The 25,996-nt window shown below is 47.3% G+C and overlaps 1 protein-coding gene and 1 long non-coding RNA gene across 5 annotated transcripts in view; one reads left to right on the plus strand and one right to left on the minus strand.

The window, feature by feature from the left end:
- The window catches only part of SPEN (spen family transcriptional repressor), a 67,295-nt gene extending 52,761 nt beyond the window's left edge, over positions 1-14,534 (minus strand). For 2 of the 4 annotated variants that reach the window (XM_084786435.1, XM_084786436.1), the window contains exon 1: positions 14,227-14,534. In XM_084786435.1, coding sequence (XP_084642561.1) covers positions 14,227-14,309 — 83 coding nt within the window. In that variant the 5' untranslated portion in view covers positions 14,310-14,534. The remainder of the gene's footprint in view (positions 1-14,226) is intronic. The other 2 variants (XM_084786434.1, XM_084786433.1) reach the window with 1 other exon arrangement.
- Positions 14,535-20,616: 6,082 nt separating this feature from the next.
- LOC311600149 lies at positions 20,617-25,029 on the plus strand. The gene is made up of 2 exons (XR_014780162.1): positions 20,617-20,724; positions 22,088-25,029. It is a non-coding gene; the product is annotated as an uncharacterized lncRNA (long non-coding RNA).
- The last annotated feature ends 967 nt before the right edge of the window (positions 25,030-25,996 follow it).

Genomic DNA, 25,996 nt, shown 5'->3' on the forward strand with positions numbered 1-25,996 from the left:
CCTGTGGGGTGCCACATACCTATAGTCTTGACTCTATAATCTCAACACTTGGGAGATGAAGGCAGAAAGCCCAGGAGTTCAAGACTACCCTTGGCTATATAGCCAAGTTTGAGGCCAGCCTAAGCTCCAGGTGAGCCTGTTGGAGGGGAGGGGAGGGGAACGGAGGGGAGGGAAGGGAAGGGAAGGGGAGGAGAAGGGAAGGGGAGGAGAAGGGAAGGGGAGGGGATCTGAATTATACTGTGGGCCTTTTCTGAAGACTCAAGCCCTCCTCTGTATCTTGGATACTTCGATTAAAGGCCGGTGACACCTCACCCAGCCAGAGATTTTCTTTTTCTTTCTTTCTTTTTTTTTTTTTTAATATTTTTATTTAATTTTTAATTTATGTGTGTTGGTGTGAGGGTGTCAGAATCTTGGAGTTACAGACAGTTGTGAGCTGCCATGTAGGTGCTGGGAATTGAACCCGGGTCCTTTGGAAGAACAGGCAGTGTTCTTAATAACCACTGAGCCATCTCTCCAGCCCCTTTCTTTCTTTCTTTCTTTCTTCTTTTTTTTTTTTTTTTTTTTTTTTTTTTGTTGTTGTTGTTTTGTATTTCCAGACAGGATTTCTCTGTGTAGCCCTGGCCAACTCTATAGACCAGGTTGGCCTCGAACTTGGAGACTGATTGCCTCTCCTCCCAAGTTCTGGGATTAAAGGCGTGTGCCACCACCTCTCAGCAATGTTGTGCTTTTATATTTCCTTATGTTATTTTCCATGTAAATATTTTGTGTGTGCGCCGTGTGTGCATGCCTGGTGCTTCAGAGGTTAGAAGAGGCACTAAAACTGGAGTTATTGATGGTTGTGGGTGCTGAGAGGCAGGCAGATTGCTGTGAGTTCAAGGCCAGCCTGGTCTACAAAGCGAGTCCAGGGCAGCCAAGGCTACACAGAGAAACCCTGTCTCGGAAAAAACAACAACAACAAAAGAATAAGTGCTCTTACTGCTGAGTCCTCTCTACAGCTCCCAGAGGGTTTTGTTTTGTTGTTTACTTGTTTGTTTGTGTTTTTTAAAGATTTATTTATTATGTATACAGTGCCCTGACTGCATGTATACCTGTAGGCCAGAAGAGGGCATCAGATCACACTGTAGATATTTGTGAGCCACCATGTAGTTGCTGGGAATTGAACTCAGGACCTCTGGAAGAGCAGCCAGCACTCTTAACCACTGAGCCATCTCTCCAGCCCCTGTTCCTGTGTTTGTTTTTAACACATACCACTTTCTACCCATAGCTGGCTGGATCCAGAGGGCTAACTAATCATCTAAGTGTTCAGGACAGAATGAAAACTACCCCAAAATATTATCAGGTTTCATTAAGTTTAGTCTTTCAACATTCTTAACTGTCTATAGTAAACATTAACAGTTCTTAGAAATTCCCAGAAGAATGTAATTTCAGATATGAATGGCCTCAGGTTATATATTTGAGAACTCAGTAACACAGTAGAAAAAAAGCCTGAGACTATGAGAGAGACTGGGACTATGCGGAGTGCTAGCTACATGGCTTTAAAGGTGATGTTCGGGGGGCTGCAGAGATGGCCCAGTGGTCAAAATCACGCATGCAGCGCTCTTGCAGGACAGACGCCGTGTCAGACGCCTCAACCCTGCCTGTAATTGCAGTTTTAGGGACGTTGATGCCCTCTTCTGGCCTTCATGGGTACCTGCACATGCACTGCACATCCACGCATACCCACAAATGCATACACGTAACTTAAACTAACATCTTTAGGGGCTGGAGAGATGGTTCAACAGGTGAGAGCACACAGGCTGTTCTTACGGAGGACCTGGGTTAGGTTTCTAGCACCCACACAGCACCTCTCAGTCATCTGTAATCCAGCCCAGGACATCTGGTATTTTCTTCTGGCTCCTCCCAACAGTCCCGAGTTGAGAGGGATCTGACCCTGACACTGCTGGCCTCCACAGGCACCTGTGCTCACTCATGTGTGCCTACCTACACATACACATAATTAAATTTTGAAAAGAAAAAAAATTTTTCTTTTCTTTTTTTGGTTTTTTGAGACAGGGTTTCTCTGAGTAGCCTTGGCTGTCCTGGACTCACTTTGTAGACCAGGCTGGCCTCGAACTCACAAATATCTGCCTGCCTCTGCCTCCTGAGTGCTGGGACTAAAGGCGTGCGCCACAATACCTGGCTTTCAAATTATTTTTTGAAAGTTAATGTTCTAGGGATTTGATACATGTTGGGAACAAATATTTCGTGGAATTTACAACTGCATTTTCCTAATAGATATTAGGCTAAAAGCAATCCTCAATTCCACAAGAAATTCACTCCACAATTTCTAGAGCAACAAGAGGCAAAGTTGAAGGTGAGTCTGCCCCAGCGCCACAGTAACCATGGTCAGCTAAGGCAGCCAGAGAAGCTCCTCGGTGGTGGAAAGCTGGCTGCGGTGGTATGTGTGAGGCCCTGGGTTCAGTCCCTGGTACCCAAAGTTACGAAGCATCAGTACATTAAAACATAACGATTTCTCTCAACACCTCCCTCAATAGCTGGATTACCAACAGAAATACACGAGTAATTTTAACTCCAGGTTTTGAAACTGGCCTCGTGGGCAACAACAACGAATTGTCACATACTTCATTTGCACTTCATACAACAATCCTCCTGAGTCACTCCTGAAACAAGACAACAGAACTACACCCCACTAATGAAAATAGCACCATCAAGGTTTCCGTCTAGTCCTGCTTTGCCTGCAGCTAGAAGATCTCATCTGAGGAGCTGGGAGTATTAACTCAGTGTCAGAGTGCTCGCCCAGCATGCACGTGGTCCTAGGTTCAAATCCCCGCATACACACATACAAGGTTTTAAAAAAAAACACAACCCAGGCAGGCACAGCAGCTCACCATCTAATCCTAGTGCTCCAGAGGCTAAGGTAGCAGGATCAACATTTTGAGGTTGAGCAATACTACAGTAAGATGTATCTTAAAACAAAATGCCAAGTATGACGCATACCTATGATCCCAGCCTAAAAGGGTATGTGCAGGAGGCCAGCCATTCTGTCCTTGGATACACAAAGCTTAAGCCCCTAAACAGGGTAGGCAAGGATCCTCTTGTCTGTCAACACAAAAATGTCTTGTTTTTTTATTTAGTTACTATTGTTTGTCATTGTTGTTGTTTGTTTGAGGTAAGGTCTTCCAAAGTAGCCCAACTGGCTTCAAACTAGGGGCTTCCTACCTTAGCTTCCTGAGTGCTGGGCTTGCCAGTGTGAGCCCACCAGTCACTGTGGGCTTTACTGCTCCTCTGCAAACAAGACTGTGAGGCTCAATGGCTCTGAGCACTTGTTACTGTTGCAGAAAACCAGGCTTTGTTTCCAGCACTCACACAGTGGCTTCCCACCGGTCTGTTACTCCAGTCTCACTCAGGGAACACGGTGCCCTGGCCCGACCTCCACAGGCACCAGCTACATACATACATACATGCAGACAGAACACTCATACACATTAAAAAACAAAACACTAGAAATTAGAAAAAAGAAAGGTGCAAGCTTCTACATTGCCTCAGTATAGGTCAATTGCCATGCTTTCTGAGGCCGGGCACACTTGAAAGGTATTTTCTGTTTCTAGCATGCCTGACTATGGTGGTATCTGTTATGATAATGGCCCAAACCTGCTACCTTTGTTTCGTGGTGATGTTAAGAAATCTAATGTGCAATTAATTTATATATGAAATTGATTTATAAATTTAATTACTAAAGATGGTTAAAAATGCTACAAAGAGAATCCAGGACAGCCAAAGCTACACAGAGAAGCCCTGACTTGAAAAAACAAAAAGAAAAAAAGAAGATGGTGGTGTACCCCTTTTTAATCCCTACACTCAGGAGGCAGAGGCAGGCAGATCTCTAAATTCAAGGCCAACCTGGTCTAGAGTTCCAGGTCAGCCAGAGCTACACAGAAAAACCCCATCTCAAACCCAAAATCCCTAAATGCAGCACAACAGTCCCCCAGAAAGCTCTCCTCCTTCCATCTTGGGGCTGGGGAGGTAGACACCTGGCTATACTTCCTGAGAGTCACAGGGACATCAAGCTCATCTTGAGCGTGCCTTCCTGCCTCCTGCTGTCTCTAGGTGATGCTGAGATTACACACTGGGCTCCTGGACTCACTATGGAAAAGGCTAAAGGCCTGAGCTATACCTGTCCTCGGAGAGACAGGAAAGGAAAGCAGGGAACAGGACTCACAACTACTTGTCGGTGTATGTTATCTCTCTGCCAAAGCAAACAAAAACCGTAGTATAGCCTTGGGAAAAGCAACAAAGATTGATTGTAATGCGAAACCCTTATATCTACAGTTAAAGTGACAACCTGCCCCACACCCAAATACATACATACATACATACATACATACATACATTCATACATTCATACATACATACATGCAGGAAAGACTAAATGAATCAATCCACATAAGATGTACAAAGGCTGGGGAATACAGCTCAGCGATGGAGCGCTTGCCTATATATGAAGCTCTGGGTTGGATCACCAACATGAGAAGAAGAAAAAAATCTTCTTCACTTGGGGCTGGTAAGATAGTTCACAGGGAAAAATACTGTTCAGTTCTCAGCACCCACATCAGGGAACTTAAAACTGCTGCCTGTCACTCCAGATCCTGGGGATCTGATGCCCTCTTCTGGCCTCTGCAGGCACGTGTACTACAGTGGCTCGCTTTCTTTCTTTCTTTCCTTCTTTCTTCCTTTCTTTCTTTCAAGAATAAAGATACTTTAGGCATTATAGCTTTTGAACTCATGTTTGAAAACAAGGAAGAATTAGTCATTTCAGTGTAATTATAATGATAATAGTACTGTGGTGTCTTTAAATAGTCTTACATTTTGAAATACTGAAATACTAATGAATAAAATGAGACATCTGAGATCTGTTTCAAAACAGCAGTTACATCGGGCTGGAGTGATGACTTCTTCATTCAGAGCAGGTTCCAGGCCAGCCAGAGCTGCGCTGTCATCCTGCCTCAAAACAGAAGCAAAGATGAGCACGGTGGCGCGCCCCTTTATTCCAGCACTCGGGAGGCAGAGGCAGGTGGGCCTCTGTAAGTTCAAGGGCAACCTGATCTACAAAGTGAGTCCAGGACAGCCAGGGCTACACAGAGAAACCCTATGTGTGTGTGTTGGGGGGGGAGAACCTAAACAAACCAACAAACAAATCGAAACAAGAGAGTGGGCTGGAGAGATGGCTCAGAGGTTAAGAGCACTGACTGCTCTTCCAGGGGTCCTGAGTTCAATTCCCAGCAACCACATGGTAGCTCACAACCACCTATAATATAATTGGATGCCCTCTTCTGGCGTGCAAGTGTACATGCAGGCAGAGCATTGTATACATAGTAATAAATAAATAAATCTAAGAAATAAATTTTTAAAAAGTGCAAGAGCGCACATACTGTTCTTGCAGAGAAGACTTGCAGAGCACCCACATCAGACATCAGGCAGCTTACAACTGCCCGTAACCCCAACTCTAGGGGTTCTGACACCTTTCTGACCTCCTTGATACACATACACCGATAGTGGTGGTGGTGGTGGTGGCGGCGGCGGTGGCGGCCAGGGAACAGGTATACCAATATTAAGGGGGGAGGCAGGGAAGCAGCCCCCACCCAGGCATGGTGGCTCGCACCTGTAATCACAGCAGCACTCAGGGAGGCTGAGACAGAAAAACTGCTCCAAGTTAAGAATGAGTCCATTGGAGCTCAGTGATTAGAGGAGCTGATGCTTCCCACAGGCCCTGGGTTCTGTTCCCATCACTCATGTGGTGGTTCACAACCATCTGTAACTCCGGTTCCAGGAATCCAGTGCCCTCTTCTGGCCTTTGTGGGCACCAGGCATGCACACAGTACATGTACAAACATGCAGGCAAAACTTACACGGAATTTGAAACTTCTTTTAAAAATGGCATCGCTTTCTTGTTAAGTAGTTTGGGTCTTTAATCCTAAGATGCAGGCCAAGTGGATCTCTGTGAGTTCTAGGTCAGACTGGTCTACACAGTGAGACCCTGTCTCCGAGGTGGGGGGGTTGAGGGTGGGGGGTGGCTTATCAAGGAAAGAAAGTTCATGTTCAGCTACATACCAAGTTCTAAGCCACTGCTGGCTACAGAATGAGACCCACTGAAAAAGGGCAGGCTTAGGTTGTACTAGGGGCTCTCTGAAGTTCAGGGCTGTATATAGGCTGGAGGTAAAGTTCAGGAAGCTGCTTTCCCAAATCCACACCTCAGGTTGCTCTTGCATTATTCAGTGTAAGGCTAAGTCATCATAACAGACCTCAACACTTGTTCTCAACATGATTTAAGGAAGTTGAGAAATGAATTATTTGACCAGCAGGAAAAAAAAAAACACACCTCAGACTGATGCACTGTTTAGGCTCCAACCCAGGAGAGTGACTGTGAGGTGGCAGTGCGTCTGCTGTAAATGCACCAGAGGCAACATCTCTGACAGAGAACAGAGTAAAACCAGCAAAGCCACTTCCAATGCTGGCTTCTTTTCCTTCCTAGCCTCACCAAGCTGGATTCCAAGGAATTGCTAAGAGTCACCCTCACATCCTCAGAAGTGGCAGGAGTGGGAGGCAGAGTAACTGGGAGATCAGTTACAAAGGACAGCAACTCCTGAGCAAACTTATAAGGGAGTCGGGTTTCTCATAGTTTCAGAAGACATTTATAAATAGAAAGGGGGTGGTTAAAAAACTCTTGGGCCTGGAGAGATGGCTTATAGGTTAAAAGCACTGGACGCTCTTCCAAAGGTCCTGAGTTCAATTCCCAGCACCCACATGGTGGCTCACAACCATCTAGAATAAGATCTGGTGCCCTCTTCTGGCTTGCAGGTGTACATGCAGGGAGAACACAGTATAAAAAATAAATAAATAAATCTTTTTTTTTTTTTTTAAATCCTCATTCCTTGAGACAGATTAGTGGGTAAAAGGGCTTGCTGTAGGGGCCTGGTGATTTGAATTTGATCTGTGGATCTCACAGTAGAACAAGAAAACCAACCTCCAAATGTTGCCCTCTGACCTAAATACCCACACACATACACCCCAAACATGCTCAGGCCTGCACTCAGACACACCATACACCCACAAAATCCTAACAGTAATAATTAATAAAAAGTGAAATTTCTGATTAACAGAACATATGTGAACTAAGTTTTAAATTATATGGCACACACACAGTTGTGATGAGTCATTGAGTAAAGGTGTCTGCTACCAAGCCTGACAACAACCGGAGTTCAATTCCTATGGTAAAAGGAAAAAACCTGCAAACTGTCCTCTGACCTTCACACATCTGCTGTGCATACACTTATGCATACACATACACACAAATACACAAATATACTGCAGGATGTTCATGATTATACATGTATGTACAAATGACACACAGCTCAGCTCTGAAAAAACAAAACAAAAACAAAAACAAAAAAGACAGATCTGGCGCTGGAGAGATGGCTCAGAGGTTAAGAGCACTGGCTGCTCTTCCAGAGGGCCTGAGTTCAATTCCCAGCAACCACATGGTGGCTCCCAGCCATCTAGAATAAGATCTGGTGCCCTCTTCTGAGGTGCAGGGGAACAGACAGGTAAAAAACAAAACAAAACAAAACAAGACAGATCTGAGCATGTAAGCTTTTCATTTCTGGAGCTGAAAAGACTATTCAACAGTTAACAGCATCTCTGTGAGTTCGAGGCCAGCCTGGTCTACAAAGTGAGTCCAGCACAGGCAGGGCTGTTACACAGAGAAACCCTGCCTTAAAGAAAAAGAAAAATAAATAAATAAATAACAGCATATATAATTCTAGAAGACCCAAGTTCAATTCCCAGCTCCCCATGGCATAACTCTCTCCAGAGAATCTGATGTCTTTGGCCTCCACAAGTACCATCAGTCACTAGCACATACCCACAGAGACACACATAATAAATAATTAAAAATGAAACTTAGCCAGGTGTATGCCTTTACTCCCAGCACTCAGGAGGCAGAAGCAGGAGGAACTCTTTGAGTTCAAAGCCAGCCTAGTCTACAAAGTGAGTCCAAGACAGCCAAGGCTACACAGAGAAACCCTGTCTTCAAGAAAAAAAAAAGGCTAAAAAGTTTTCTACATAACTACACCAATAGCAAGAAACGCTTCTTCCAGGACTGGGCGATAGAAAGTACTATAGAAACAGGCCTTTGCCATGCCTGAAACACGTATTAGAATAATAGAGGTACAGCAGCTCATCACCCCCCAGAAGAGGGGTTGGTTCTCTTTAGAGTTCACTCTGGGATCAAATTTATCCTCCTGCCTCAGCGTCGTAAGGAAGGCATCACAGTGGCATGGAAGACAAGGCTGCTGAGTGGAGACTGATAAAGAGACTCCCAGGCCAATACCAGAGTCTCTCCCACAAAATACAGGTCAGATGCCAGAGGGAGACCACACCACATCCACCAACCTAGCTAGGCAAACCTTCTGTTTTGTTTTGTGTCAGGGTCTCTCTACATAGACCTGGAACTACATAAAGTTCCTGGAACTCACTGTGTAGACTACACTGGCCTCGAACTCACAGAGATCCACCTGTCTCTGCCTCCCTAGTTCTGGCAGAACCAAAGCCAACAAGACTACAGTGAGGCAGGCAGGCCTCTCAGAATGCTTGAACTTCCTGAAATATGAAAATACACAAGCTCGGTATAGAAGCATAAACCTGTGATCCTAACACTCAGGATGGAGGTGGGAAAGAGGGTTCTGCATCCTGAGACTGTCTCAGAAACAAATATAATAAGACTTTCTATACTTAAAGTCAAATAACTGAATCCAAATACTTGCCTACCAGCACCACAGAGAACAGGCCTCATAGGTCATGCTACAATCCCAGCACTTAGAAGCTAGGAGCTGAAAGATCAAAATTCAAGGAGGCCATCCTCAAACTAGCAAATCGAAGGCTAGATTGAGATTAGGGAGAGCCTGTCTTCATTCAAAGCAAAAAGCAACCCAGCATGGTAGCTTAATCCCAGCACTTGTGAGGCAGAGGCAAGAGGAGAATCTCTCAGCCTTCAAGGCCACCCTGGTCTACCCAGGGCCAGGCAAGGAATGTGCCCTTGGAGACCCTGTCTCAAAAAATAAAAATAAAATAAAATCAAGCCAGGCGGTGGTAGGTCTAAGTTGGAAGCCAGCCTGGTCTACAGTTCCAGGACAGCCAGGGCTACACAAAGAAATCCTGTCTTTGCGTGTGGGGGTGGGGGTGGGCGTGGGGGTGGGGGGTGAGGGTCCGATGGGATCTGCCAGGCCTGGTGATGCATACCTTTAATCACAGAACTAGGGAGGCAGAGGCAGGCAGATCTTCATGAGGCCAGCCTGGTCTACAAAACTGAGTCCAGGCAGGCAGAGCTATTACACAGAGAAACCCTGGGGGTGGGGGGAGAGAAAAGGCAAGCAAACAAAAAAATGCACTTAAGCGAATTAGTCATTCTACTGTAGATTAAGATACACGTACAGCCTCTTTTTTTTTTTTTTTTTTTAAAGGCAGAGTGTCCTACGTGATGCTAGCTAGCCAGGAACTTAGAGAGATCTGCCTGCCTCTGCAGGTATCTGGGGCTAAAGGAACTCAGCACCACACCCAGCCCTGACAGTCTCATTTTTAACTTAGTGGACAGGGACACATGTGGGAGAACAATCTGAAATATGCAAAGCCTAGTTCCACACACTGAAAGCCAGCTATGTATCACTCAAAAAAAAAAAATGACAAGCTGGAGGTGGAGAGAGCCAGCAAGCTAGGGGGACAAGTTGGCAAGCGGCCCTTGCTGCGGTGGCAGAGAGTGTGGAACTCTAGCCCCAGGGGAGCCACACCCAATCCTGGCCTCCACAGACATCAGACACACACGTGATGCAGACGTACAGCAGACCAAAACACCCCTGCACCAAAAAAAAAAAAAAGTCAAATAAAAACCATTCAATAGCCAAGTCAAGTTGTTCAAGTTTCATTACTATACACGGTTCATAGTTCATTCTGAACTCTGGAATGGTGGCGAGCCTCAGCTCAAACCATCAATGCTAGTGAACTTTGCCACGGTCCTTGCTGGGGGCTAGAGGTTAAACCCAAAGATCCAACAGCAGGAAGTTGCCATATCTGAGACTCTGGGTTCCATCCTCAGCTGAAATAAAAGGGTGAGTAGAAACAATAGAAAAGAAACTTTTTATCTCCAACTGGATATTCCAGTTTTCATGATATAATTGAAATACTTTCTAAAGTGTAATGGGTCTGAGAGAGAAAACCAACCTGGAATATATAGTCAAATAGTGACTATTCCAACAGCCTGGTATAAGACTCAAACCCTTAAAATTAAAAAATTAAAAATTAAACCAGAAATTAGTAAAATGTAAGTAACACTTCAAACTGAAGGGAAAGTGAGAGTTGGAAGCAACTTAGGAAAGCTTTCTCTGCTGCCATCACCACTATCTTTATAGCATTCTACATAAAAATTTCCAAAGCTTCGGTGTTAACAGAGCTAAAAATATCTCCTAAACCAAGCCTGAACCCTCTTCAGAAGCATACTAAACAGAATCTCGGAGCAACCAGGATCCTGCTGAAACAAAGGCGGCTGGGAAAGGTTCCCTCTCCAAGACAGGCGCCAACGGTCCTGCTTGAAAGGAGCACTGTGTCATCCTCCAACCGCCACACACATTTTTCAAAAAAATAAAATACATTTTAAGTATTCTATATTAATTTTAATGCTATTTCAAGATAATGGAATTTTCCTGACATTTTAAAATACGCAAAAAAGTCTATCGTGAAGAGACTCAAAATCACAATATTCAAAACTAGAGGTAACGTCATAGAAACCATCCAGGATCCTGTAAAGAAAGGGTATAGCAACGGCAGCATCTAAAAATATCCTCGGTTACAAGCAAGAATGAAGAAGCTCTGGTATTATTTGATTTGGGGGCCAAATGGATATCTGGGTATATGTAACAGCTTTTAACAGGAAAACCACTGTACTAAAATATTTCAAAATTTAAAAAAAAATTTTTTCAAAGAAACTCTGCCTCAGGAAAAAAAAATTCTTTTAAATCAGTTTCATCCTTTGACAAAATTTTTAAAGGAGAACCACGCTAGTCAACTACTACATAATATTCACCCTGTCTATTAACAGTGGTGGGTGGACAGGAAAAACCTAATATGTGATTTACTTAAACCTGAAAATAAGGCAAAAAGAATGTTTAGGTCTTTAAGGGATTCTATTCATTTGTTCATTCTAATTCAAGGAGCCGCCTCTGCACACACACACCTCTCTGTACAAGTCAGCAGCCGATTGTGCGATTCCTCCCTCCAGCCCTTCAACTCCGCTAATGTACAAAGGAAAGGGCTTCCTCCATTGTGGCCCTGTAATGAATCTTTCTTAACTAAAGCCCTATTCAGAAACAAGTCATTTAATTTTCCTAATTCAGCATATGGAAAGCTGCAAAGAGAATGAGCACAATAGATTTATTGTATGCAAGAAGGTAAAGACAATTTTTAAAAATAATTCTGTTCTAGGGGTTGGGCCTTCCCTCAATCTACTGTACACTGAAAGCGCTGATCAAAATACAACCTGGGAGGGGAGACCTTTATTTCTGCCTCAACCTCTGTCTGATTTAGACTCCATGATTTTTGTTGTCCTTTTAATCCAGATATCTACTGCAAACGCCTAACCACTGTAAAAGAACATTCATCTCTGAAGCGTTTTATGTAATGTATTCCCAGTGTACACCTCTTAATCCTGTAAAACTGTTATTAGTTAATGTTGTAATCAACAAGGGAAAAGGGTAGAAACAGGCACTCGGGTTCGGTTTAATACAGGCATCTCGCAGTTTTTATCATTCTGGGGTCTACAAGGCCCAGAGGTTGAATGCCACTAAGTTTTCTTACAATTTTAGTGCCTTTTCATCCCTTTCGTTTACGTGGTTCAAATTGTTTCCCTTCCCAGTAGTGACCACATATTTTAACAAAACACATTCCACTATCTGGATAAAGGGTGGTCAACTTAGCTCCGCAGCTGGGGTCGGCAAGAATATTTCTTGTAGGCAGAAAGATAAGCAAGAAACCGGAAACAGAGAGTACCTGTTTGGTGATGGGGTAGGGGCGGGGGCATGAGAACTGGGAATTCCAGGGTCAAGGGTTGAAGGGGAGATTACTGTTACCTCCTCATGCTCTGCGCCCATTAAAGGTGTACTGCCCAAATAAAATCCATTCTTTTGAAAGTGAGAACTGTCACCTTTACCACAGAGGAGTTGCGGGGACAAGAGTCTGCAGAGGTTTCAAATAACCTGCTTTTTACCAAGAGCATCTGCTTTTTTGCTCTACAACAGGTAAAAGCCTGCTTGCTGTAAATGCAGGGTCAGTCAGCAACGCGCCAGCGAGCCTTCTGCTAGCGCCGCGCTCCCCCGGCTCTCCAGACACCCCTCCAGCGCGCCTCCTCCCTCCCTCCCCTGCATTCTGAGCGGCTCCGCCGATTCCCACATAAAGTGGGTCCTGGCCGCCATCTTAGAGAGTCATTCACACCAGCCGGACCGCGGCACCACGCTTCCAAGCCTCCCAGCACTGTCCCGGACCACATGCTCGCTGCTCTCCTCCTCCCTCATCTTGCAACCGGGGGTAGGGTGGGGTGGGGGGTGTCAAACTCCAGGTCTGAGGCAGTGTCTCTGAATTCTGCAGAATGTGAAATGTCAAGTCTGACCATCTTAACACAGAAGCAGAGCGAATGCGGCAGTGCACGTGTTTGCACGTCGGTGCTTATCAATTTCCCATGAAGAGACCCACGGAAGAGCCACCAGGTGATTAAAAGGGAATAACACATCGCCGAGGGTTCCCACTCCAAAAACCCGCTAAGTGCTTTCTCCCCAACACTGAGGTTATGCTCCTAGAGGTTAGGGACCCTGAGGGGTGGAGCAGCACCAGCAGAGAAAGTTTCCATCTGTTCGTGCTCCAGCTGCTGCAGCCCCCTTCATCCCGGGGCACCGGGGCCAACTGCGTCTCCGGACCTCCCCCCTCTCCCGTGTCTCAAGCACAACGTAATATGTAGTAAACACCCGGAGGAGTCCCGGGCAGCGCGCACCTCCCCCAGGCCCGCGGAGGACATCCTGGCAGGTTATGAATGGCTTCACTATGCCCAGCTCCTTTTCACACGCGGGCACGCGCACACGCGCGCCCCAGAGGCGAAGATTTAATACCCCGGTAACAGCAACGGCCAACAGAATCAATGGCCCTCCATCAGAGAGAAAGAAAGGTGCTCACGCTACCCAGGCCTCACCAAGGAGGCACCAAGTCGAACGACACAACCCATTTTTCCAGGATGACTCTCTAATGCGGTCGTGCCCCTAATTTCATTCCCTTCACCCACTGGATAGTGGGAATTCAAGTACGGCCAAACTGGAACCTTCCAGGGCACTGGATATCAGGAGAAACTAATTTCCATAGGCGCTCGCAGATTTCCCATGTTCTTTCTCAATGTGTGAAAGTATGAATAAATCTTCACTGAAAGTGGGATTGCATGCTGAGGCCTCTACCAGTTACGGGACACGCATTTCTGGAAGCAAATAAGCGCTAAATGCTACAAGCACGTATGAAAAGCAACATTTATTTTTATCTTTCACAAGCAAAAAGTATTTAGAGAAACCGAAAAGTAACACATAATCGCAAAATAGTTGCACTTTTTTGCTACTTCGTTAACGAATTCGGGGGGTGGAGGAGCTACTGTAAAAAAAAAAAAAAACCGCTCGGTCACCGGCGCGGCGCGGGAATGCATCCGCGGCACCTTGGCGTCCGCGCTGCTTCCCTTCCCTCCAAGCCCCAGGACACCGACAGTCCGTGTAGCCGCCGCCAAGCCTGAGGCAGCCCGCTCCACCCAGGCGCGCAGACAGCAGGAGCATCTGCGGCTGCACGGATCTTCGGAGAGCAGTCCCTGCTCCGGGCGCCTGCCACCTCCCGGTGCCGCACGTTGCCTGGCGCGGCTGCGGCGTCCGCACAACCCAGGCTCTGCGGGCGGCTCGGGGCTCCGGCCGGCCGCGCTGGGCTGCGAGGCGGCGCGCAAAGACGAAGCTCGGCGGCACTCGCCCATCCGAGTCCCTCGGTGGCCGCACAGCAGCCGCCCGCCCAGAGCGCCGGAGCCAGCCGCGCGTCGCCGCTCCGCCGGTGGGCAACAACGGGCCGGAGAGGCGGCCAGGGTGCCAGAGCGGCCCCGGGCCTCGTGTCACTCACCGTTTGAAATGTTCGATGATCTTCTCTTCCCGCACGTTCTCCGGTAAATTTCCCACCCAGAGGTGCCTGGTTTCCCGGACCATGCTGGGCGGTGTGCCGGCGACCGCGGTGGCTGGCTCCCCCTCGCCGGCTTCGTACGCGGCCGTCAGCGCAGGGAGGCGGGCGCCGGGGCGGCGGCGGCGGCGGCTGCGGCGGTGGCGTCGGCAGCGGCGGCGGCTCCTCCGGCTCCCTCCGGTGCAGAGACCATCCCTCTCCCCCAGGTTCTGACTCTCGGGCCTCGCAGCTCCGCTCTGCCGCCACCACACACCCGAAGCCGACCCTCGCGCTCCGGCGGCGCATGCGCGCGGGCGGCGGCGGGCGGGGGAGCGGGAGGAGGGGCGAGCGAGACCCGGGCAGCCGCGACTACGACGGAGCCGGCGCTGTGGCTGCCGGGCGCTTCCCACCGGCGCGCGCGGCCCGCCTCCCGCCTCCTGGCCGCCGCCCCCTGGCCGCGGGCGCGCGCGCGTCCTCCCGCCCCGACGCCGAGTTCCTCCCAGCTGGCGCGCAGGCGCGCGGAGCCCCGAAGGGGGAGGAATGCGGAGCCGGGAAGCGGCGCCCGCGCAGTCAGCTTAGTGCGCCTGCGCGACGCGGAGGAGGAGGCTGGCCGCCAGAGGAGTCCGGGGAAGTTGGGGCTGCTTCCCCTCCCCGTGGTGAAGCGTTGCTGTAGGAGGAAACACAAGAGAACCCGGTAGTTTCGAGGCCAAGCGGTTTCTAAAGGCCAAAGTCCCCATGCCTGTCCGCCCTACGGCCCGCCCCTGACCGTTTCCGGACGCCTAGATCCCCGCCTGCTTGGGAAAGTGGTCGGATCCCGGCCGCCCTTTTCACCGCCCAGGCAAGGGACCAGCATTGCAGAAACCCATCCCTCCCAAGAATCATTGGCTTGTAACATTAAGTAACTTTTTATATAGGCGCTTGCGAAACCTTTTGCAAGATGTCTTTGCTCATCGTTACGGTACACGAGAATCAGAGCTGAAATGATACAGGCGTTTCATACTGTTCCCCTCGGAGGGTTTGGCATAGCTTGTTTTTTAAGCAAGGAGGATTACACCTCCAGACTTTTGAAAGTTGCAATTGACCTTTCGTATAAAGCCAGCTTGCAGAAAGCTAAAACCTCAAAAGGCAAGTGTAGAGTCACAGAAAAAAATTAATCTAGATCATTAAAACCGTCAGCAACTAACACTTATTTTTCATACACAAAAATAAACTGTGCTTTAGGTACAGCCTAAACATTTTATCTCATAGTGCTCTTAAGTACTACAAAGTGCACAGGATACAGACAGGGTTCTAACTAAGGACCCTGCCCACATCTAACAAGGGCTCTGTATCACTGAATCCCCACCTCTTGGTGTTGTTTTGCTTTGTTTTTGCTTGTTTAGTCTTTCAGATCGGTCGTTTGTGTTTTGAAAAAAAGGTGTCACATAGCTCACCTGAAATAATCTTAGGACTTTTAATTCTGTACCCCACCTCCCAGTATTGAGACTACAGAGCTTTGTCACCATACTGCTGCACCAACTGAACAGGCAGTATTTTGAATTAGAAAAATCATAAACAGTAGCAATAATATCTGAGGTCACTTGCACATAATTGTATCTTTTGTTCCATAAAGGATGAATGTGCTAGGTTGTTTTCCTTTCTATTTGTTCTATTAGTCGGCCACATAGCCTAAGTTGTTTTTCTTTGTTTGTTTGTTTTTTTGGTTTTTCGAGACAGGGTCTCTCTGTGTTAGCCTTGGCTGTCCTGGACTCACTTTGTAGACCAGGCTGGCCTAGAACTCACAGCGATCCGCCCGCCTCTGCCTCCCGAGTGCTGGGATTAGCCTAGGTTTCTTGATGGCTGAATCTAAGACACATTAACCTTCCTTGTATTGGTTTAACACGCATTCTATACTCGACTTAACATACTTGACATCAGCCAGTTTGATCACCCAAAATAATCTTAGGACAGTCACAAAGCTCAAACAAATACCAATATCCTAAAGTACAGATGTGAGCCAGGTGTGCAAGTACACATCTGTGATGCTAACACTTTACAGGTGATGGCAAGATCATGAATTCAAAGCCAGCCTAAGCTGCAAAGTGTTCCTGTCTTAAAACTAAAACAGAAGGCTGGTACACAGAGCTCAGTGGATAAGAGTACTTAGGATGCTTGGAAGGATTTGATCCCCGCCATAAACTAGACCTATGGTGTTTGTCTACTCTCAGTCTCCACTGGAGTACTAAAGAGGAGGAGGCAGAAGGATCAGAAGTGAAGGTTAGCCTCTGCTACACAGGGAGTTCCAGGCCAGGCCGAGATACATGAGACCTTGTCTCAACAAGAGTATAAAACCTTCCCTTCCCCCCGCCCATGATTGGTGGTGCACACCAAAGGCAGGCAGATCTCTGTGAGTTTGAGGCCATCCTGGTCTACAAAATGAGTACAGGACAGCCGTGGCTGAACGGAGAAACGCTATCTTGAAAAAAAAGAAAAGGGAAAAAAAAAAAAGGAACCTGGTGTGGTGGAGCATGCCTATAATCACAGCACTCAGGGAGGCATATATGTATGTGTGTGTGTGTATATATATATATTTATGGACAGCTTGATGAACAGAGCAAGTTCCAACACAGCCAGGGCTACAGAGAAACCCTGTCTCAAAAAAACAAAACAAAACAAAACAAAAAAGATATAAAGAGGTCAATATGTACATGCATACATACATATATGTGTGTGTGTGTGTGTGTGTATATATGTGGGGGAGGAGGTTTACTTGACTGTATGTCTGGTGCCTATGAAGTTCAGAAGAGGGAGCCACTGAAACTGGAGTGGAATTAGGGATGGTTATGAGCCATCATAGCAGCCAAACCCATATCCTTTGCAAGAGAGACATCATTCTCAAGGACTGAGACTAGACTGGCCCCACCCTTCCAGAGATCCAGCTGCCTCTGCCTCCAAGTGCTGGGATCAAAGAGTGCACCACCACGCCCATCTCTCTTTCTTTTCTTTTCTTGTTCTTATTTTATTTTTTTGAGACTGGATCTCACTATATAGCCCAGGCAATCTTCTTGCCTCAGCCCCCACCCCTGCAAAACTAGATATTTACTAAATGTCTTTCTCCTAGATTAGCTGGAGGGTTTATTATAGTTGTACTGTTTCCCCGGTAGTGGTGACACAGGCCTTTAATCCCAGCACTCGAGAGGCAGAGCCAGGACTGTCTTTGTGAATTCCAGGACAGTCAGAGCTATGTAGTGACACCCTGTCTCAAAAAAACAAAACAAAACATAACAAAAACAAACTACAACAACAAAAATAGGAAAAAATGTGAGCAGAGGGATCCATTAAAATAACTCAGCAGGAGGGGAGGGGAATAGGGTAAAAGCGGGAGGACACAAGGGATGGGATAACATTGAGATGTAATATGAATAAATTAATTTTTAAAAAAACTCAGCAGGTAAAGGTGGCTTGCCACCAGGCCCCAAACCTCACGTGGGGGAAGGAGAGAACCAATCCCCTTGTCCTCTGACTCCACGTGAGTGCAAGTGACACATACACACCCCCAAAAAATAAATGAAGGAACAAAATACGAAGCTATGTGGATTCGGTCATGCCTGGCTTGCTTTTTTCCTGATTCCTGGCCTTTTCCAGTGTAAAAGCTGTTCATAACAATGGGGGGGGGGGCGGGACAAGCAAGTAAGTTTTGTGTAGCCCAAGCCTACTGTTTCTTCTCTGTTCTCAATTCTTTGCACTTTCTGCTGGCCACACATCAGGAAACACTGGTGACACTGTTTGCTGTTTCTATGTTACAAAATACTTAAGCGGGATTTCTTCATGAACTTGTATCTTTGTAAGTTTCCATAGACAGGAAGAACAAAACAAAGAGGAACCAAAGGGAGGACAATCTACTCCAATTTTCTGATGTTTTAAAAATAATCCTAGGTCAAGGCTAGAGAGATGACTCAGCAGTGAAGGGTGATTACTGTTTTTCCAGAACTCTGAGTTAGATTCTCAGCACCTGGGACTCTGGCTCCCCAGGTATCTCAGGCCTCTGGCCTCTAAGGGCGTCTGCACTCTCCTGCACAAATCCACACAAAAAACACACACGCAGACATAATTAGGAAGAACTAGACATGGGCATGGTGGTGCACACCTTCAATCTGAGCACTCAGGAGGCAGAGGCAGAGGGAGCTCTGTAAATTCAAGGGCAGCCTGGTCTGTAGAGTGAGTTCCACTAATAACTAGGGCTACATAGAGAGACCCTGTCTCAAAAAATATATTTTAAAAATTATAAAATAAAACTTTAAAAATTTCTTAGTAATGTTCAGTTATGGTGGTATGCATGCCCCTTTAATCAAGCACTCGGGAGGCAGAGGCAGGTGGATCGCTGTGAGTTGGAAGCCAGGCTACACAGAGTTCAACAACAGCCAAGATAAGATAGTAAAACCCTGTCTCAAAAAATAATGAAATAGGGCTAGGCATGGTGGCGCACACCTTTAATCCCAGCACTTAGGAGGTAGAGGCAGGCGAATTGTTGTGAGTTCGAGGACAGCCTGGTCTACAAAAGGAGTCCAGGACAGCCAAGGCTACACAGAGAAGCCCTGTCTCAAAAAACCAAACCAAACCAAACTGAAAACAAGAATCTCAGTACTTGATGTTTGTGGTATAAGAATAAAGGTTTCCAGGTCCTGACTCCACCTTCACGGTAGAGCCTGTCTCTATGACACACCAGACCCATCCCTATCACTGCAAACCACAGAAATGTAGGTTGTGATTTAACTGTGAAAAAAGATGAAGTGCATCTCATTTGAATATTAAAGAGAATTCAGAAAGGTGACATTAAAGTAGCGCCATTTGCTAAGGGGAGTTAAAATAGATTTGCTTTTAATCAATTCCTGTTTTCACACTGTGAAAAGCTGCTGTATTTAGCATGCTAGACATGCTCCAAGAGTTCAGTCATGCGTAGTGGAAACTGAGCTGGGGAAAGCTTCTGAGCCTCGAGCTCAGGCTTTGAACATTAACCTCATTACTAGACTGGATAAATTAACATATTAGGCAGAAGGACAGAATAGTCACCAGATACAGTTACAAATTGAATCCCAAGCTATTACGATTAAGCTTTTTTCAGGATGACATGTTCTTAAAATATATGCATTTCTTCTCAAAGCCATCATATAAAAAATGTTAACTAGCTCTAAAATGACCCAAGTCCTAAGAACATGAAAATGGGACAATAACAATTTCAGAATAGCATGTTATAGTCAGAGTTGGCTTTTCTTCCAAAAAACAAACAGTTGAAAGTATTTGAGCTGGGCGGTGGTGGTCCACACCTTTAACCCCAGCACTCAGGAGGCAGAGGCAGAGGCAGGTGGATCTCTGTGAGTTCCAGGCCAGCCTGGTCTACAAAGCGAATCAGGGACAGCCAGGACTACACAGAGAAACCCTGTCCCGGGGGAAAAAAATTAATAAAACAAAAAACAAGTATAGTCTTCATCTACACATAAACATAACAAAACACAATAAGGAAGCAGACGGTGGTGGGGCATGCACTCAGGAGGCCAAGGCAGGCAGATCTCTGAGTTTAAGGCCAGCTTGGTCTACACAGTGAGTTCAAGGACATCCAGGGCTACACAGAGAAACCCTGTCTGGAAAAGCCAACAGAAAACAAAAACAAAGAATAAGGAAACTCTTTGCCATAAATGATACACAGTATCCAAGTACACTAGATCTGGGAAATTCTAACTTTTACTTATTTTTTTGAAATTGTACTTCTAAACTGTCAGGAAGCAAGCAGAATACAAGTAATGCAGATTTGGGCTTATAACTAATTTAGAGATTAACCAAGTGTACTATATGGAATATTAGAAATCAAATACCCAATAAAAGATGGTTAGGTGCTTATATAGTATACGTTGAAGTTCCCACAGTTTTCGAGTTGTTTTTTTGTTTTTTTTTCCAAAACAGGGTTTCTCTGTATAGCCTTGGCTGTCCAGGGCTTGCTATAAAGGCCAGGCTGGCCTTGAACTCATAGAACGCCTCTGGCCCAAGTGCTGGGATTACAGCTGTGCACCACTGCTCTTGCCCCCAGTTTTAAAGTTTTTCAGCTTTATTGTTCCTTTTTTAGAAAGCTGGTTATAAAGCCAGGAAGAGTAGTCCATGCCTGTAATCCCAGCGCTGGTGGAGGCAGAGGAAGGCAGATCTCTGTGAGTTTGAGGCCAGCCTGGTCTACAAATCAAGTCCAGCATAGCCAAAGCTACACAAAGAAACTGTATCTTGGAAAAACAAAAACAAAAACAAAAATAAAAACTGGTTCTAGTTGTCTAAAGGATGCAAACAAACAAGAATTCATATATTTACTCTGTGTGTATTTTGGTTTTTCCAAACAGGGTTTCTCTGTGTTGCTCTGGCTATCCTGACATTTGATCTGCAGACTAGGTTGGCCTCAAATTCAGAGATAAGCCTACCTGTCCCTCCAGAGAGCTGGATTAAAAGGTAGGCAACACCACTGCCCCCACCTAAGTGTGTTTTTAAACTGGGGATAGTGGCTCATGTTGTAATCCCCACCACTAAGCAGGGGATCAGGAGTTTCAGGCCAGACTGGGGCTCGATACAGAGTAAGAATTTACCTTGAAAAAGGGAGGGGGCACGGGTGAGGAGGTGGGAGGGTGGGCTGCTCTTCCAGAGGACCCAGGTTCAATTCCCAGCACCCACATGGCAGCTCACAAGGGTCTGGAACTCCTGTTCTAGCAGACTTGACACCCACATACAGACAGACATACAGTCAAAACACCAATTAAATAATTTTAAAATAAATATATTTAAAAAAAATACTTTGAACTGCTGCCACTTGAATCCAACATTTGCTATTTAACACTATTTAACATCAGCCTCTCAGTACATAACAAGTTGAAGGCCAGCAAGGGTTCTGTAAAACACAATCTCAGGGGGTGGGGTGGGAAGAGTGTGCAATGTATTCCGGTTGCATTCAAGTATGTACAACCCTTTGTGTCTTCTTTTACCAGGGTGCTCTTGCTTGCAAAGCAAGACACTCATATCCACTAAGCATCCAACTATCTGTTGTTTTTGTTTTGTTTAGTTTAGTTTAGTTTTTGGTTTTTCGAGACAGGGTATCTCTGTGTAACCTTGGCTGTCCTGGACTCGCTTTGTAGACCAGGCTGGCCTTGAACTCACAATGATCCGCCTGCCTCTGCCTCCCAAGTGCTGGGATTAAAGGCATGCGCTACCACGCCCGGCTCAAATATCTGTATTTTATTTGCTTGTCGAGATAGGGTTTTTCTGTGTAGCCCTGGCTGCCTTGGACTCCCTGTGTAGACCAGCTGGCTTCGAACTCACAGAGATCTGCCTGCCTCTGGCTCCCGAGTGCTGAGATTAAAGGAATGCGCCACCACTGCCCCGCCAAACCTCTGTATTTTGATACAAAATATTCAGATTTTTTTTTCATGCCTCAAAATTTCTGGGAGGCATCTAACTTATATTTGGAAAATACTTTGACTTAAAAGGGAGGATGCCTCAAGATAGCTTTCTTTGAGGAGCCTAGATGAATTTCATTTTTTTTTTCAAAATACGTTTAAAAAAGAAAACATGCAGGGCTCGGTGGCGCATGCCGTTAGTCCCATCAGTCCGGAGGCAGACACAGACAGATCTCTTGTGAATTCGAGGCTAGCCTGGTTTACAGAGTGAGTCTAGGACAGCCAAAGCTACACAGTGAAACCCAGTCTCAAAAAATAAGAAAATAAGGTTTTACAACACTTAGAAAAACTCAGTATTTGCTTTATTTTCCCTACTGGGGCAAGGGTGGTGTGAAAGACCCTATTAACATAATTTCCGTTCACAGAAAATTCTCCGAATTTACAGAACGTATGACCCGGCGTTCTTTGCCACTCGAGTATTACAGCTTTGCTAAAATTCTGCCTCCTCTAGCCTGGCTTTTTCCTCGCTGGTTCTTGCAGGAACCAGTCACCAGCTCATGGTTCCCACCAGGAAGGCAGATCCGGCTCCGCCCAGAACCATGTCAACTGACCTCACTGAGGTCAACAGCGCTCACACACCTGCAGGCCGCTTCGCCACCTCCACCCCACACCCGGGGGAGCCCCAAGTCCAAAGGAAGGGTGGGGACTCCCCGATGTAGGGCTGTCACAGCCTGAGTGCTTTCTTCACGAACTCTCCCCGGTTCATACTCCATCCCAGGCCACTAATCGGGAGGGGCAATTTCTCCAGCTGCTCTTCCAACTCGGCGCTGGATGCACGTGGATTCCATGACAAGTGGGGTTTTGGGTTTCCTAATCTTTCCCCGCCCCCATACGAACCCACAGCCCTGACAACTTAAAAAGAAGTGCCAATGCGGTCACTATGGTTACCGCGGCGAGACCCCACTGCAGACGGAACCCGAGCGTCGGTGACCTCCGCCTACACACAAGGTCGACAAGGGCACCTTCGCCTGGGCTTCGCGAGCGGCGACAACCAGCAGCGCCCGGCAAAGCCCGATCACGCAAGCCACCGGCCACCAGGGTCACCGAGTCCAGTCGGGAACCTATCAAACATGGCGCGGGAGAGGGTCGGTCGGCTTTGTTTAGCCTTCCTCCAGTAGGCGATCGGTAACCCCTCGGAGGAGACCGTCCCCGAGACTGGGAATTGAGAAAAGGAGGACAAGGGAGGTCCTCAAATGCTCTTCTCATCAAAGAGGCCGCCAGCAGCGCATTGGAAAACCGCACACGGCCGAGCTGCGCACGCGCGCGGAAAGGCCTCCCATTTCCCCCCTCCACCACCACCCCCCCGCACCCCATCTCTCAAAGGAACACGAGGTTGCCCGAATGCGCTTGCGCGACTCGCGGAGGGAAACGTTGGTGGAGGGAGGGGGGGGACCTGCCCATTGTGAGAGAGAACCGCCCACGCAAGGCCCGCGCGCGCACGTGTCACTCTCACAGTCTCACGGGCGCGCCCCACGGTCTCTGCCCGACTCCGGGCGCATGCGCTGCTGGTTGGTTGGGGGGTGGGGCGCGGGTGTCAGGATGGGGAAGGCCGCGAAGCTTGTGGCTTTTGGCTGAGTTACCCTGAGAAGTTTATGGAGAGACGGATACCAAAGGGCACCTGGGGGATGGGAAGAGCGAGCTTTCTTGGGAGAAGACGGCGACAAATCCAAAGTACACAGCCACCGGCCTAGGCAGGGCCCAAGGTCGCCGGCACACGCCCATCCAAGGAGGAAAGCATGGGGACAGCAGCACTGATGGAAGGGACATGGGGAATGCTAGGGAACGCGGAATGGCGGAGCCGCCGGGCGCGGGGCTCAGTACGATAGGACTCCGCGTGGCGGTGGACGCCCCGAACCCCGTGGTCAAATCACGGCTTTTGACATGTCAGTCTTCACTCGGGTGCCCCGGAGCTAACGGAGACATGATGTGCGCGCGAGTGCCTTCCCTTGCGGCTCCGGTGCGCGTGGACGCCGTGGGAAGGAACGGTGGCTGCCCGTTCCTTCCCTCCGTGGGAAGGAATCCCCGCGTTCGGATCTGACGGGGTATCTCGGGCCTCCACTCCGGTGCCCACCCGGCTGCCATTTTGTAGCCCGGCCGCCATTTCACGCGGCCCGGGCCCCGCGGGGGGGGGGAGGGGCGCTGTGCGCGGCCCCGCGGCTCGCGACGGGGCGTGGCTGGCGGCGTGCGCGGCCCCGGCCCCTTTGTTCTTCGCCTGGAGTCGTGGGGACCCTAGAGCTCGGCCGCCGCCTTTCACGCGGCGTGTGAACAGTGAGACGCAGCAGCCTCGAGGCGTGCAGGATCCCAGAGCCCATTGGAAGTGGGGTGTGTGCCTGTGCGAGGATGACGTCCTGCGTGGGGAGCCTTGGGCCTCCGCTGTGGGAAAGGGGCCATGGGCGGGCCTCGCTCGGCATCCTGAATCTATGCTAACCCAGTGTAGTGCAGGTCCAGAGCCGCGAGTGCTTTCTGCACAGTAGGGAAACTAACAAAGGTGCTGAAACTCAAAAGTAACCCAGCGCCGGGAGGCGGGGTTCGTGCAGCCCACGAGGTGGAGGAGCTTTGAGAGCTTGGCTTCCATTGGCTGGCCCTCCTGCACAAGGCTTTTCCTGGCCCATTCTCTCTGACCCAGAAGCTTGAACAATAAATATATTGTGATGCCTTTCTTCTGTCTGTCAACATCAACTTCCACTTAACTTATTTTCAAAAGCCTTATGAGTTTATTAAAAAACGGACAGTAAAATACGTGCCTGGCATCGGCCTTTCACGTTCTGAAAAGCCAATTGTCCGGATACTTAGGGAATATTTAAATGTGAACCTTAGTGTGTACAGTGTGGCTCTGTATAATAAAGCCAGGAAGTTTGAAATAACGCGTGCTGCTAAATTTGTCTCAGCTTTTTGTGCAACTTTTTCTTTTAACGGTTTACATGGTTTTTCTTCACAACAGCCTGGTACCGTAAAGGAACCAGCCCTTCTGACTCATCTATTTGCGTCTAAGTTACAGTGGGCATCTTTTTTTTTTCTCACTATAATTATGGCGATTGCCTATCTTTTCTGTAATAGTCGGGTAAAGCTTATGATGACAGGATAAAAAGGTCAAAAACATTGTTGAGGGGCCTCATGAGCATTTTGATGACTTCCAGATGAGAGAAATATAGGAGAGGCTTTTAGATTTCAAATTTTGTTTTATGATTAGGTGGACTGGGTAGAGTTATAAAATTGTATACTGTATCTTTACGATTAGATAAATCCGAAACAAACTTATCACTCTGTTTTCTTTTTGCCTGTAATCAAATAAAATCATTAAAATATTTGTTTTTTCGAGACAGTGTTTCTCTGTGTAACAAGCCCTGGGAAATCATTAAAATCCTGTACTGGGAAACTAGACTATTATGGCAAACAAAATAGACTACTAACTGATGGGTTGACATTCAGAGGATGAGGGCGCAGCACTTCCTTGTACAGATGAAGAGGGTCTGAGTAAATATGAAGTCTAATTTTTTTGTTTTGAGCCAGACTCATGTATCCCAGGCTGGCCCACGACTCAGCTTTGTGGCTGAATATAAACCTGAACTCAAAACTTAGGTCTCTAGAAAATGCCCAAGGTTTTGTTGTTCTGTCGGTTTTTATTGTTGTTGTTGTTTGTTGTTGTTTTTGTTTTTTGTTTTTCGAGACAGGGGTTCTGTCGGTTTTGAAATTGATGTGTGATGTGTAAGTGTCCTTGCAGGATGGAGTTGGCAGTTTGAAACCACTCTTGAGCAAGGGGAGGAAGAGCTCTTAACCACTGAGCCATCTCTGCACCCCTTCTACCCAGGTGTTTTTTGTTGTTGTTTTGTTTTGTTTTGTTTTTGTTTCCGAGAAAAGCCGTAGCTGCCCTGGACACAATTTTGTAGACCAGGTTGGCCTAGAATTCAAGAAGCTCCACCCACCTCTGCCTCCTTGAGTGCTGGGATTACAGGCTTGGTTGGTTGGTTTTTCGAGACAGGGTTTCCCTGTGTAGCCTTAGCTGTCCTGTAGACCAGGCTGGCCTCGAACTCCCATCGATCCACCTGCCTCTGCTTCCCGAGTGCTGGGATTATAGGCATGCGCCACCTCACCCAGCTTCTGCCCAGCGTCTTAAGACAGCCCTACCGAGCAGAAATGCTGTTTCCTTTAGCTTACATGTTTGGATTCTTAGTTCCATTTGGTGAAATGTGTGCTTTTGAACTTTAGAAATACTTAAGTTTCTCATTTTTCTAGGAAAAGACAACTTTTCAGCCCAGCACTCGGGAGGCAGAGGC

Source organism: Acomys minous, assembly GCF_964271855.1.
Source record: "Acomys minous genome assembly, chromosome: 6".
NCBI lineage: Eukaryota > Metazoa > Chordata > Mammalia > Rodentia > Muridae > Acomys > Acomys minous.